Source organism: Anolis sagrei, chromosome 6 (genome assembly GCF_037176765.1).
Source record: "Anolis sagrei isolate rAnoSag1 chromosome 6, rAnoSag1.mat, whole genome shotgun sequence".
NCBI lineage: Eukaryota > Metazoa > Chordata > Lepidosauria > Squamata > Dactyloidae > Anolis > Anolis sagrei.
The window spans coordinates 30,348,778-30,363,867 of NC_090026.1; the positions used below are offsets into that span (position 1 = coordinate 30,348,778).

General features: G+C 40.8%; 1 protein-coding gene across 2 annotated transcripts; it reads left to right on the forward strand.

The window, feature by feature from the left end:
• The first annotated feature begins 545 nt into the window (after positions 1-545).
• On the forward strand, positions 546-14,372 carry MEOX1 (mesenchyme homeobox 1). 2 transcript variants are annotated; one of them, XM_060780803.2, is made up of 3 exons: positions 566-1,439; positions 7,768-7,973; positions 12,438-14,372. In XM_060780803.2, exons 1-3 carry the CDS (start codon positions 983-985, stop codon positions 12,558-12,560), a joined length of 786 nt encoding a protein of 261 aa, XP_060636786.2. In that variant the 5' UTR covers positions 566-982; the 3' UTR covers positions 12,561-14,372. The 2 variants fall into 2 exon arrangements, with proteins under 2 accessions (XP_067326096.1, XP_060636786.2); XM_067469995.1 differs by lacking the exons at positions 7,768-7,973; positions 12,438-14,372 and adding an exon at positions 3,697-4,768 and having other exon boundaries at positions 546-1,439.
• Positions 14,373-15,090: the final 718 nt, after the last annotated feature.

The following is a 15,090-nucleotide window of genomic DNA, read 5'->3' on the forward strand; positions in this document are numbered from 1 at the left end:
CACAAGGGTTGCTGTGAGTTTTCCGGGCTGTATGGCCATGTTCCAGAAGCATTCTCTCCTGATGTTTAGCCCATAAAACTCACAGCAACCCAGTGATTCCAGCCATGAAAGCCTTCAACAGCAGAGCCCCACAAGTTCAGTGCTCTTTCAGAATGGGTGCTTCTGAAGCAGCTCAGGTTTCTGTCTCATAGCTTTGATGTGCTTGCCTCCTCTTATCCATTTTTTTTTGCTTTGAAACTTACTTTGCTTTTTGCTTACACTTCTAATTCTGAAACTAGGTGTTTCATTTTTAAATGTATCTGCCTTTCTCTTTCTTTATCTTGTCCCTGTTACACACCTTGATCTGGTACAGTTTTTTTTACAAATAATAAAAAATTGTTTCCCCTCTCCCTTTGCAATAAAAATAACTCCAGAGTGTGAGAAGGAAACATTAAACCCTCCTTGTGTGTATGTGTGTACTACCTCCTCCTTTTAAAAAAAGTACAGACAATGTTTCTTTAAAAGTCTCCATCTGCATTTCCCATTAGATGCGCCTCTAAGGTTTCGGGTGATTAATAGTCACAGGCTTGGCTTTGGTTGGAGGGGTTGCGGGCGTTCAGGTTAAGCCCTCCCTCTTGCTCCTCTCTCTCTCTCTTACACACACACATATGCACACAGACACAGTTCCCTTCCTAAACTTGTCACTCACACCCCAGCAAAGTCTTTAAAAGTCTTTTCTGGACTTCAGCGCTTCACAGCAAGGAAGCTGCTGGCTTCAGAAGCAACAGAAGTGAAGTCCTCCTGCTGATGTTTATGGAGCATTTCCCTGGACCTCCTCAGCCAACAAACCCATGACAGAGCAAAAGGAAAAAGCTGGAGAGTTTTCTTTTCACCGGAAAGGACCTGATTCTTTTGGAGTTGGTTGGACTGCTGCACAAAATCAACCTTGCGACGGGAATTTATTTGGCGAGCATCTTATGATAGAAAAGTTCTGTGCTCCTAGATGGATCCACCTGCCGCTGGGAGCTGTATGAGAAGCTCTCACCCTACAGCCACCTTCTGGGGATGCTTGAGGAACCCCCATGCTGAGGTTGGGGGGACGGCAGGCCTTCACCATTACTCACAACCCCCCTTTTCATTCCACCACAAACCAGACTTGGGGGGTTATACGGACTTTTCCACCTCTTGCCTGGCTGCGGCCCCTCAAAGCCATCCCAGGGATGAGCGGGCTTTTGTGGATCAGCATCATCTCTCCTTCCAGAACCCTGCATGGCATTTCACAGCTCTAGAGGGGCGAAGGCGGCTTCCTACTGAATTGGCTCAAGGGACAGGAGAACCTGAAAGTGGCAGCCCCAATGTGGTGGATACAGCCATAAGCACGGATGAAGACTACATCTTAGCAGGGACTGCAGTGAGGGAAATGGAGAAGAAACTGTCCCGGAGGAAAAAGGGGAATGCAGGTAGGTGGAGTTGAATGTGACTGTACTCCAACATCTTTGTTGGTTTGTTTATCTTGGGTTTTGGTCCAGAATCCATCAAAGCAGTTTGTAACATAAAACCAGAATTTGCAATACAATATTAGTATTGTAATGATTTTCTTCCTTGTGATTAATGAAGAACAGAACATAAACAAAATCAGCGAAACTAGTGAATCTCAAACTTTGGTCCTCCAGGTGTTTTGGCAAATAGTTAGGAATTCTGGGAATTGAAGTCCCGAACATATGGAGAAGCAATGTTTGGGAACACTGCACTAAATACAACATAGGTAAAGTTGAGATGGTGGAAAGTTAACTCAAGGCATAAGGGAACAATTTTCAATAGGCCTTCTGAGGATCCTTCCACACAGTCATATAACCCAGAATATCAAGGCAGAAAATACCACAATATCTGTTTTGATCTGGGTTATCCGAGTCCTCACTGCTATATATTCCAGATCAAAGCAGATAATGTGGGATTTTATTCAGCTGTGTGGAAGAGGCCTGAATGTTAACAGTAAGGGGAACCAACTGGGCCTTTTGGTAGAAGTTTCTTGACTTCAGGGCTACCACTCAAAAGGCCTTGTCCTGTCTCCTGCACAAACTGTTGAACATCTTATTGTAATAAGAAACAAGACTTTCGGTTAAAGGATGCAGGGAATGAACTACAGCTAGCTCTCCACATTCACTGAGATCAGGGGCACATGACCCCTGTGAAAGTGAAAACCCACGAATAAAGAAATTGCCGGGATTCTTTACCTGAAAGAACACCTTTCAATGAATTTCCAGGTCTTCCAGCATGATTCTGTAGTTGCCTTCTGATGGGAAATGATCATGGAATTGCACTGGAGGACCTAGAGAGGTGTTTCCTTTAGAAATCTTTAGGTCTTCTAGTATGGCGAGAAGGAAGAATTATAGAGCCACAATGGAAGAGTTAGAGCTTCCTAGGAAGAATATTTTAATCAAATCTATATATAATCAAATCTACAAAAATCAAAACAGCAAATGTGGAGGGGCAACTGTCATTCTTGTTGAAGACTCTGCCTTACTGGGACCAGAGGCCAGAATTACACTGAAGAGGCTTGGTATGTTTGCCCTTGAAATGAAATTGCTTTGGAATGGCTTTGAAAATAGCATGGTTTCCCCTAAATATTTTTGGAATTTTTTATTCTGCAGTAGTGTCCTTGTTAAAGATGCCACTGGAAAGAAGTGTAAGGCAACATATGAATATAACAGATGTGATAATAAGTTTATTATTATTATTTGAAACATTTATCTTCCGCCCTTCTCATCCTGCAGGGGACTCAGGGCGGAGAACAACATATATACAGCAAACATTCAATGTCAGGACATAAAACTATAAATATACACAAACATTAAAATCACTTATATCCACTTTAAAATCAGTTGCTTAAACACCATCTCAGGACATCATTCTATTATTGCATCATTGCATTGCCCCAAAGGCTTGGTCCCACAGTCAGGTCTTCACCATCCTTCTGAAGGACAGGATCTAATATTGCCAGGAAGGGAGTTCCATAGTCAGGGGGCAATCACTGAGAAGGCCCTGTCTCTTGTCCCTTTCAATTAAAAGCCTTAACATATAAAATATAGGTTCATAAAAAGTCAATAAAAACATAAATCCTTAGCGTCTCCTTACTGAAATCATTAATCAATCGCATTGTCAGTCGTTCCATGGTCTATCATTGCCTGTTACATTGCATTTGCAAATGCCTGCTCAAAAGCTCAAGTTTTAACCGTTTTGCAAAATGTTAAGAGGGAGGGGGGCTAATCTAATATCCCTAGGAAGGGTGTTCCACAGCTGAGGGGCCACCACTGAAAAGGCCCTGTCTCTTGTTCCCGCCAAAAGCATCTGAGACGGAGGCGGGACCGAGAGCAGGGCCTCCCTAGATGATCTTAAAGTCCTAGATTATAATATACGGTGTGTTAATTTAAGTGTCTGTGGCCTATTACACCATGGACGCACCTGCAATACCAGATTTGAACCATGCTCTTTATCGTACTGGCATACATATAAATTCCCACCATACTTTTTAGCAAAAGGAGCTGAAAAGGAAAGCTTTTCTAAAATAAGAATGTCTCCAATTCCATCTAAAATTGAGACCATCTTCAGGATGTAGTAATTCCAGAAAAGGTTGCCAAGTTACACCCAAGAGATCTTGCATAGTTTCCCTTCAAGAGACCAAACAACCTTATTTACATAACTTCCAACATTTCACAGATGCAGACCAGGGCATGTGTGCCAAGCAACATCAGAATGTGTTGAAGATGACAAAAGCAATGAACGCAGAAGAAGCTAGGAGAAGCTACAGGAATTTTCTTTTGCCTGAGAGTGGTTGGAAGAGCAAGATGTTGGCCCTGTCCTCTTTCCCAACTGAATTAATTAAATGCACGCAATTTCCTCATTTTGAAGCTATAGAAGTTAGGACAATAGGGAAAGTGGGAGGAGAGAAAGAAACTGGGACAACTGGGAAAAGATGGGACAGCAGTATTAATCAGGACTGCCAAATTGGGATAGTTGGAGGGTATGTGTGGTTGGCTTTCCTTGCCCCTTTTTCCTCAGTTGCTCTTCTTGCTGTGTTTCCTGCAAAGTTGAACTGGAAGCTCAAGAAATTGAAAAAGGCAACCAATGGCAGGAGAAGCCACAGCTGCATCATGATTCATAGCCCTGTAACTTTTGAACAGAAGGGCAAGCTCCTAAGGTCACACCTGGCAACTCTTAATTCTAAGGTGCGGAGCTGAAGACAAAGTGCTAAGTCTGACACCTGACTTGGTCCCAACTTCTGGCTTGGACAGGCTGCCTTGAGCTGGTTGTGGTCGTGTTGGAGCTGGTTGTGGTCGTTCACTGTATGTGTTCACCAGCTTTCTTGCCTTTGTGATTCCGCATGGCTGAGCCCTGAGTAAAATGTATGATTAAATATTACTGCAGAACTACAGTGGGGCCCTGGTATCCATTTGAGTTTGGTTTTGGGACCCACCGTGGATACCAAAATCTATGGATGCTCATGTGCCTTTAATATAATGATGTAGTAAAATGGTGTCCCTTATACAAAATGCCAAAATAAAAGTTTTCTTTTGGGATTTAAAAAAGATAGTCATGAACTATGCATACATAATCAGTGGCTATGAAGGGATGATTGTATAATGATTTTGCACTTGCTTTGGGAATATTTTTATTATTGCACCAACCCTACAGTTCATCATATTAGTATGGAGCCCCTGGTGGCAAATGGGTTGAACCAAGCATGGGCAAACTTTGACTCTCCAGGTGTTTTGAACTTCAACTCCTATAATTCCTAACAGTCAGTAGGCTGTTAAGAATTGTGGGAGTTGAAGTCCAAAACATCTGGAGGGCCGAAGTTTGCCAATGCCTGGGTTAAACCCTTGTGCCGGCAGGACTGCTGACTGAAAGGTCAGCAGTTCAAATCCGGGGAGAGGAGTGAGCTCCTGTCTGTCATCTCCAGCTTCTCATGTGGGGACATGAGAGAAGCCTCCCACAGGATGGTAATACATCCAGGCGTCCCCTAGGCATTATGGATTTATGAATTGGCGAACATTGACCACAAGATTTTTTTATTGCTGCTATTGTATTGTTTTGATTGTTTTAACTAGTTATAACTGTTGACGTTATATTGTAATTTGTATGTTGTATTTTGTGAATTGTTGGGCATCGAATTGTGCCTTTTGTAAGCCGCCCTGCGTCCCCCCTAGGAGGTTGAGAAGGGCGGGGTAGAAGCACCCCAAATAAAAAAAATAGGCAACGTCCTTGCAGAGGGCCAATTCTCTCACACCAGAAGTGACTTGCAGTTTCTCAAGTTGCTTCTGACATGGAAAAAAATCATATAAGTATTTTAAATTTTAAAAACAGAATATTTGACCCTCTTTTAATAGGTATAGTCATTAAAGCAACCATAACAAAAAGTTTTGTGGCACTTTAAAGACAGATATGTTTATTCTGAAGTAAATCCTTTGTAATCCTCCAGAATGCTGAACTACAATCCAAAATACTTCACTTCTTGTTTTGTGTTTCTTCAAGACATGTCAACTTTTGGCGATCCTAAAGTGACCCAATTGCTGGGTTTTTCTGGCAAGGTTTGTTCGGATGTGGGGGTAACTTTACTTTCCTCAGAGGCTAAGAGAGTGTGACTTCCCCAAGGTCATCCAGTAGGTGAAGCAGGGATCCAAATCCTAGTCTTCAGAGATAAATCCAACATTTGAACCACTACACCATGGTGGCTCTCAAGATACTGAATCCTCTTCACAAAATAGGTTGCATACAGTTGGATGCATACATTTGGAAGTTAACTTTAGCCTACATTCATTTTTAAAGTCTCAGAATCACAGATTTTTTTCAAAATTATCACACCCTAATCCACTCTTAACTTTCATGATAACACAAATGCTGGGGTTTGTACTTGCACATTGGAGTTATCTTGCTGAGAATTCTCAACATTCCTTCTTAAACTATTAGAACTGTATAATGTGAAAGGAGCCTGGATTATAAAGAAATTGTTTTTTTTAAACTTGCTATTAAAATCGAAGGAAATAAAATGTTCACCATTGCATGTTCAGTCCACTTGGACTGAAAGGAGTTTGTGAAAGCAGTCTAATAAATGTTAAGCAGGTTTGGAACTGTCCCAAGGAATTCTTTTTTGGAAAGGATTTGAACCCCACCCACTCTTAAAAAAGTGAGCCGAGACAATGATAAGAAGCGTCCAAGTTTTTTTAAAAAAAAGTTTTCCAATTTGGCTTTTAGAAAGCCAGATCAAACTTTAAAATGTTTCAAGCCCAGATAAACTCAGCTGGCAGATGTGTCAGCAAAGACAGTTGTGTGTTTTTAAGTGCATGAAATCCTAGAGCTTCTTTTTCCACTTGTATTAACTTTTATTCTGTTGTAACAATCTCTTATAATCTTCCATTTAGTTTCTATTGTTTTTTGTTGTTAACTGCTGTCAAGCCAACTTCCATATGTGGCAGTCCTATGAATGAAGACCCTTCCAGACAGGCCCTATATGCCAGGATCTGTTCCCAGGTTTTCTGCTTTAAACTGGATTATATGAGTCCCCACTGCCAGATAATCTGGAATAAACAGAAAACCTGGGATCAGAGCCAGGCATATAGGGCCTGTCTGGAAGGGCCCTGAGAGACCTCCAAGACATTATATCCTCAATAATGTTGCTCAGGTCTTTCAGATTTAGGGCTATGACTTCCTTAACTTGTCTAAGTATCTGGAATGTAGATTTCCTCTTTTCCCTCTGCCTTCCACACAGAGGCGGCCCTAGGTAATTTTCAATGGTAAGCAAACAGTATTTTGGTGCACCCCCCCCCCCCAATCATTGATATATATTTTCTGTTCGTCATGGGAGTTCTGTGTGCCATATTTGGTTCAATTCCATCATTCGTGGAGTTCAGAATGCTCTTTGATTTTAGGTGAACTATACATCCCAGTAACTACAACTTGCATATGTCAAGGTCTATTTTCCCCCAAGAGCGCCCCTGGGCAAAATCAACTATACTGCAAATGCTTACTTTGCGTAATGGGTTGAGCCGCCCCTGCTTCCACATTATCATATTTTCTAATGAATCATCTCTTCTCCTGATATGCCAAAAGTTTAGTCATCTTGGCTTCTAGGGAGAGCTGAAGCCCAATTTGTTCTAGGACCCATTTATTTGTATTTTTGGTAATCAAGTGTATCAACATAACTTTTCTCCAACACCATACATAGAAATGGGGAATATGGCCCATCCCAACTTTAGTATTTAGTGATGTATCTTTACACTTCAGGAGCTTGCCTAGTTCCTTCATAGTAACCTTTTCTGGTCATCGTCTGATTTCTTGACTGCAATCTCAACTCTGATTATTGTTATTTGATTGAGTTGTATAAGTAGAGTATAATTTATCACCATTACATTACAGAAGCACATGGCATTACAGAAGTATTACAGAGACTCTCAACTCTGATTAATGATTGAGCCAAAGGATGGAAAATCTTGAACTCTTCCTAATGTGGATTGTGGGTATTTGCTGGGAATCTACAGAAAGCAGTGATACCAGGTCTTTTCCTCTATGAAAGACTTGATTTCATAATTTTATTTATTATTTATTTACTATATTTCTATACCACCATTCTCAGCCCAAAGGCAACTCAGGGCAATTTACAAAACAGCACAATTCAATACCCACAGTAATATAAAAAACGGTTAAAACATTTAACATCAATAAAATTCCATAAGTAATAAAACTGATAAAAACATAGATCATAAGAATGTTTCTATTTTCCTTCTCTTTCAGAGAACCAGGAAACAGATGGAGGTGGCAACAGCTCTGCTTCCACTACCACAAAAGCAGAAGCCAATAGCTCCAAAGCACGGAAGGAGCGCACTGCCTTCACAAAGGACCAGCTGCGGGAATTGGAGGCCGAATTTGCACACCACAATTATCTGACGAGGCTCCGAAGATATGAGATTGCCGTGAATCTGGACTTGACAGAAAGACAGGTGAGGCTCCACCTGGTTATTGGTTTCTCCTCCTGGATGAGATGACTGATCTCCTTCTTGTTTGGCAACAGTATCTAGAAATGGGGGAGATCTGTGATATAGTGATGGCCACCATACTGGATGACTCAAAAACTATAGTTTTCAATTATTCAGAAACATTGAATTTCAATTTCCAGAACTCCTTGCTTACAGGGTCAGCAGTAGAGTATTCTGGAAGATGAAGTCCAAAGATACTTGGAGGGCCAAAGGTTGGGAACCATGGCTGAATCTTGTCAAGATGTGCCTTAGGGTTGCCATAAGTCAGAAATCACTTCAAGGCACACAACAAAAAAAGCACATTCATGGAAGGTTAGGTTTCCCAGGTCTGGTTCTAACTTACTTACTCCTGGGGTCTAACCAGTGGTTCTCAACCTGTGGGTCCCCAGATGTTTTGGCCTTCAACCCCTAGAAATCCCAACAGCTGGTAACCTGGCTGAGATTTCTGGGAGTTGTAGGCCAAAACACTCGGGGACCCACAGGTTGAGAAACACTGGTCTAAGCAGAGTTTCTCAAACAGTGCTCCTCCAGGTGTTTTGGACTTCATCTCCCATAAATCCTAGCCAGCCTACCAGCTATTGGGAATTGTGTGAGCTGAAGTCCAAAACATCTGGGTGAATACAGTTTGAGAAACTGGTCTAAGAGAAAGGAAGGAATCTTAGGGTGAGAGCACTGCTCTGAAAATATTATATATAGAAGAAAAATTGATCAGGACTTTCAAGAGATCAATTTTATTCTTTACCTCATTTTGAAAAAAATAATTTGAATGTCATGCCATGAGTATTATTTATTTACGACATTGATAGCCCGCCTTTCTCAACCATACGGCGACTCAAGGTGGGTTAGGGTAGCTATAATATGAGTAGCTATATATTATTATATTATATTATATTATATTATATTATATTATATTATATGATTAGCTATATTATATTATATTATATTAGTAGCTATAATTTGTGAATAACCAAATAGGCAAAAGTTAAAACTGCAAACTTGAAGAATGACTATAATCTTATTCATTGACTCCCCTCAAATAAGCATTATTGTGACACACCTTGCCTATTTCACATCATATTTAGACAAAGAGTTGAAATGTGCCTTCCTACATTTCACATATGTATATCAGGATACATTTGGACAAGCAATATCACAGTTTGCTTTTGTCTGACCCTTACTGGGAAGGACAAGCTTCTGTCCTCTCCTCTCCCCACTACTTTTTGTACTTTGAACTCCATTTGCAGGTATTGAAGTAAGCTGGGGATAAAGAGGGAAAGTGGGAGATGTGGAGTGAAACACAGTTTTAAAAATGGATCAACAGAGTATTAATAAGGGCTGTCCCTGTCAAAGTGGGACATTGGAGGGTATCCTGTAGGCTTTTAGGAGTGGCAAGGTAATCCCCAGCCACTTAGAGTACATTCACCTACAGCTTTAGAGAAATATGGACGTTTGCGATTATACACATCTCTCTATACATATAGAATAGAAATATTAAAATCAATAGAAACTACAGAAAATAGATCGCACCTAAACATAGGAAGAACTTCTTGATGGCAAGAGCTGTTTGATACTGCAATATGCTGCTTTGGAGTGCGGTGGAGTCTCCATCTCTGGAGGTCTTAAAACAGAAATGGCCCTTGTGGTCTCTTCCAACTCAGTGCTTCTGGTCATACATTGACAATAAGATAAAAACCCAAACTTTTATTAAAACAGACCAAAGAAGGCTAATGACATATGGAAGGGATTTAGAGCTCATGAACCCATGTGTCTACTTAAATATTGCTGTCCTTTAGAAGGGGAAATGAAGCCAGAGGTAGGTGTCTTTTTCATGTTAGGCAGTGATAATATTTTGATGCCTCTTTAACTGCCAAGGTTCCAATCTTTGCATTTCAATTAAGAGATTTTGTGTGTGTGTCAGGAGTGATTTGAGAAAATGCAAGTTGCTTCCAGTGTGAGAGAATTGACTGTCTGCAAAGACATTGCTCAGGGGATGCTCGGGTGTTTTGATGTTTTACCATCCTTGTGAGAGGCTTCTCTCATGTCTCCGCATGGGAAGCTGGAGCTGACAGAGGGAGCTCATCCACACTCTCCCCAAATCCGAACCAAGGGTTTAACCCATTGCACCACTGGGGACTCCTAAATTAAGAGATACAAATGGGATATAAATAAATATCATCATTTATGGAAATATTGGAATTTGTAATTTGGGAAGGTATGCAGCAATTTCAACGTCAAATTGTGTTTTGATGTTTTGATAGTACAAAATTTGGTACATTGGGAGATAAATGCCAACTGAACAAATTTTGTCACCCTTCCCAGCTTCTGACATGTTTCAAAACCTCTGCCTTGCCTTAATCCAGGGGCTGAATGTGTACATGTCATTTTTGAATGCTGCACTGCAGACTTGAAACTGTCAGTGATTGTTGGCTGCTAAATTACTACTGGAAAAATCCATTTCTGCCTTTGCTCCTGCTTCTTTGGCTGCTGTTGTCATGGGCTGCTGAAAAGAAACAGCACATAAATGGTTCTGGCACAAAAAGACCTATACTTCTGTATAGAAACAGCTGGAACGTTTCAAAGACTGCACCTTTTCTCTCACACGGGACCCAAGCCAGACTTGAAGCTGGATATCCATTTTAAAGTTTTTTTATTTTAAAAATGACTATAAAAGAAACACCAAGCAGTGTGTTTTTCTGTCCAATTTTGATCAGGGGAATAATGCTGGAGGAAGTGGTATTTATTAACCCTCACCTTTCCATGGCTGGAGAAAAGTTTGGTGTGCTAAGGGAACATTTTGTTGTTGTTGTGTGCATTTCCGACATGATGACCCTATGGTGAACCTATAATGGGGATATAATGGGGATTTCTTGCCAAGATTTGTCAGGGGTTTGCCATGGCTTTCCTCTGAGGATGTGTGGGTATGAGTTGCCCGAAATCACACAATTGGTCAAGATGGAATTTAAATCCTGGTCTCCAGAATTAAGGTCCAATTAAGGTCCAACCCACGACACCACATTAACTCTTCTTCTTTAGGAGAGGCCTATCTAGAAACAAGCTACCTTATATCCATCTCTATTTGAAGGACTTTCAGAAGACAGTGTTCTATTTGAACTGCTATCCAATCAAAATCTGACTGAAAGATAAAGAACCATTAGAAAGGAAGGCAAAATAGGAGCTGTCAAGTTACGGTACTTATCCAAGATTAGTGTATGAACAACATGTATGAATAAGCATGCCAGTCATCTGAAATATAGTTTTATTCACTGGGTTAAGGTATATTGTCCATGGAACAACAGACTGGTTCAAGATTGGGAAAGGCGTTCGGCAGGGTTGTATGCTCTCACTCAAACTATTCGGCTTGTATGCAGAACACATCATGCGATATGCAGGGCTTGACAAATGCAAGGCTGGGGTGAAAATTGCTGAGAGTAGAGACATCACACTGGCAACGAAGATCCACATAGTTAAAGCAATAGTATTCCCCGTAGTAACCTATGGATGTGAGAGCTGGACCATAGGGAAGGCTGAGGAAGATAGATGCTTTTGAACTGTGGTGTTGGAGGAAAGTTCTGAAAGTGCCTTGGACCGCGAAAAGATCCAACCAGTCCATACTTCAAGAAATAAAGCCTGAGTGCTCATTGGAGGGAAGGATAGTAGAGACAAAGATGAAGTACTTTGGCCACATCATGAGAAGAAAGGAAAGCTTAGAGAAGACAATGATGCTGGGGGAAATGGAAGGAAAAAGGAAGTGGTGCCAAGTTCAAGATGGATGGATGGTATCCTTGAAGTGACTGGATTCACCTTGAAGGAGCTGGGGGTGGTGACGACCGACAGGGAGCTAAGGCGTGGGGTGGTCCATGAGGTCACAAAGAGTTAGAAATGACTGAACGAATGAACAACAAGGTATATTGTATTCAATGTTCCAATTACAGCAATTAGTTTAAAATCTGCACCTGTACTTTTAGCAAATATACAAAGTTTTATGCAACTGTCTATGCTTTTGTGGGTTGTTGGAAAGATACATAGTGCCAGAAGATTAGGTTTACTCTATTCTGTTCTACTATATTAATTTGTTTTTGTTTAATTACTATCCCATATTTCTCCCAGTACCAGATCCAATGGGGTTTTAAGCACCCTTTCAATTAACAACATTGCCCTAAATCTTCATTGGCAGTGGCTGGCACTATTGAGTGTCCTACAACTATCCCTATCTCCAACAACGGACCTAGTGAAAGGGCCGAGTTGTCCCTTCTCATAAGCTACAAGTTCCATTATTGCATAGCATTGAATCATGACATTATAATGGTTTCAAATTGCATTAATTCTACAGTGCAAATGCACTCTTCTTCAGGTAGCCAGCCAAAAATCATAGCCATGTGTAAGAACTGCTTATAATCACCATTTATGTTCTTCTCCCTTCTCCTGCAGGTCAAAGTATGGTTTCAGAACCGCAGGATGAAATGGAAACGTGTCAAAGGTGGACAGCCGGTGTCACCTCAGGACCACAACATGGAGGACATGGACTCTGCTGCTTCCCCCAGCTCAGAATAGTCCCTTCTGAAGTGACTCTGAAGATTGGGATCAACCACTTGGTGTATCAGTGTTGTTTCAGATCGTATTATCTCCTTCTAAGACTGTCATGTGACTTTGACCAAGGAAAGAGGGAAGTGGAGTTGTAAAATACCTGCTTTGCTTTCCCGGGTAGTTCGGATCACTCTCTCATTCTAGGATTTGGTTACGTTTGCAAGCAACTCAAAGGGAAACAGAGCTAAATTGCATTGAAGTGGGTTTCCAACATTTCTATGTTAACAACACACTATTTTTACAGTAGAGAAATCCACTTGGACAGTGTCATCATTTTCCATGTCTTTCCTTTCCAGGTTCATGTAAAGCAGGGGTCTTCAAACTTTTTAAACAGAGGGTCAGGTCACAGTCCCTCAAACTGTTGGAGGGCCGTATTATAATGTGAAAAAAGCATGAATGAATTCCTATGCACACTTCACATATCTTATTTGTAGTGCAAAAAACACTTAAAAGCAATACAATAATTAAAATGAAGAACAATTTTAACAAATATAAACTTATTAGTATTTCAATGGGAAGTGTGGGCCTGCTTTTGACTGATGAGATATGATTGTTGTTGTGTGTCGTTTCATCCTTAGGTTGACCCTGAGCGAGGGCCAGGTAAATGACCTTAGAGGGCCATATTCAGCCCCCGGACCTTAGTTTGGGACCCCTGATGTAAAGAAACAAAAGTAATACTAAAAGACAGAAAACAAACTGGGCATGACATTGATTGGCTGGTCACCTGTGATGCCACCACAATGTTCCTTTACAGTTAATATTTAGAGCAGTTCTGTCCTTAAGAACTAAATCTCCCTTTACAAGAACAACAAAAAGTAGGGTGTATATGTGAATACAATTGACCATTTAGTGCCTTAAAATGAAGAGTGGAGAAACTTTCAACCCTTTTCATCTGAAAAGCCCATCAGCTATGGAAACCCATTGGGTGACCTTGTGCAAGTCACACTCAGCCTGAGAGGAAGGCAATAGCAAGGCAAATCCCTTCTGAACAATTTCTGCCAAGAAAAACCCATGATAGGTTTGCCTTAGGGTTGGCATAAATCAGTTATGTTTTGAGGACACACAACAACAATGTGGCAGAAGCCTGCAATGCTAATTTCACTCAGTAAAAGGAAGACCTACGAAATTAGCACTTACATTAGCAGTCAATACATTTTGAGTCTAGTGAGGAGTGAGAAGGAGAGAGGAAAAAGGTACCTAAGTCAATCTCTCCCTTTCAGGAATGTGCCATCAGTGCAGACAAGCCTAGGATTCAAGCAGCCATGGTTTCACTTGGGATGATCACCATGTGCCCAGGTGCCACTTCTGTGTAATGTTCTTTGAAGGCTTTGATGTATCAAGCTAATAGTCATTCTAAACTGTGCAAATCCTTTCAAATCCTTTCATGAGTTATAAATAATAGAATTGTCACTCTTTAACAAGAGAGAACATATAAAGTCTGGACTCCTGAATATGACAGGATTCACCAGCATTCAGCCTATGATTAATGGGTGATTAGTTGGTTTGAAATGTGTGTTGTAGTCTGACTTGATGTTTCTTATAAAACCATTTTAGATCTCAAGAGTTTCCTTAGAAAGGATGCAAAATGGCCACGTTGTGAAATAGTTCTGCAGACTTCTGAGCCTTAGCATTTTGATTCTTCTTCTGTTTGGTGGTCCAACCCTTTTTCTTTTACGTAGCAATGATGTCTACATACAGTCACCGGAATGATATTGTACTAATAAATTATAAAGGCCCTCCCTGCTGCATGCTTGTGGACTGCCTTTGATTGATAGCGAATTGTCCAGTCTAGTTCTTTGAGTTTCCTAAAAAGAGTTTGTCACATCTACGATTTTCCTTGTTTATTTCATTGTTATTTATAGTCCACTCATACAGCTTGTGAGGAGTGGGGAAAAAAGTGTTGCACATTCAGGAACATCCCAGATCCTGAGATTTCCAGGCCCCACCTGTGATTCTCCTATCCCTATCAATGATGGGGGAGGCATCAATAGCTCCCCATCCCACTAGGTTCCCATCACCTACCTTTGTGTAATGGGTCTCTTCCACTTCTGTATTACCATACTGGCAGTAATGTGACATCAAGGTGGTATTCTCCTTCTGTCTCCTCTCCCCCTTGCTATTCCCAAAGTGGCTGTTTTCATTTTATTTCATTCATACACACACACACACACACATCCTTTTTTTTTTGTTTCTAATGCTAAATTTTCACTTCTATATGAAGAAAAATGTAATGTTCACTTGTGGGATTAACATAACTCAAAAACCACTGGACACCAAATTTGGAATGGACACAATACACCTATCAGGCCAATGAATGACCATCACTTATAAAAACACTGAAAAACACAGCAGAAGGGACTTAAAAAGCCAAAAAAAGCAAAAAGATGCCACAGTGCATGCGCAAAAACAACTCCCCTGGCAAACAAAACACACAATTCTCTTCTGGACTACAGTTCCCAGCATCCCCTAGACCAGGTCCTTTAGGAGAGGAGGATGA

Bases quoted from the DNA above. Each gene is read 5' to 3' on its own strand.
- MEOX1 (XM_067469995.1), top strand. From the start codon at position 983: ATGGATCCACCTGCCGCTGGGAGCTGTATGAGAAGCTCTCACCCTACA. The intron at 1,440-3,696 runs GTAGGTGGAGTT...AACATTTCACAG, and splicing joins GAGGAAAAAGGGGAATGCAG to ATGCAGACCAGGGCATGTGT.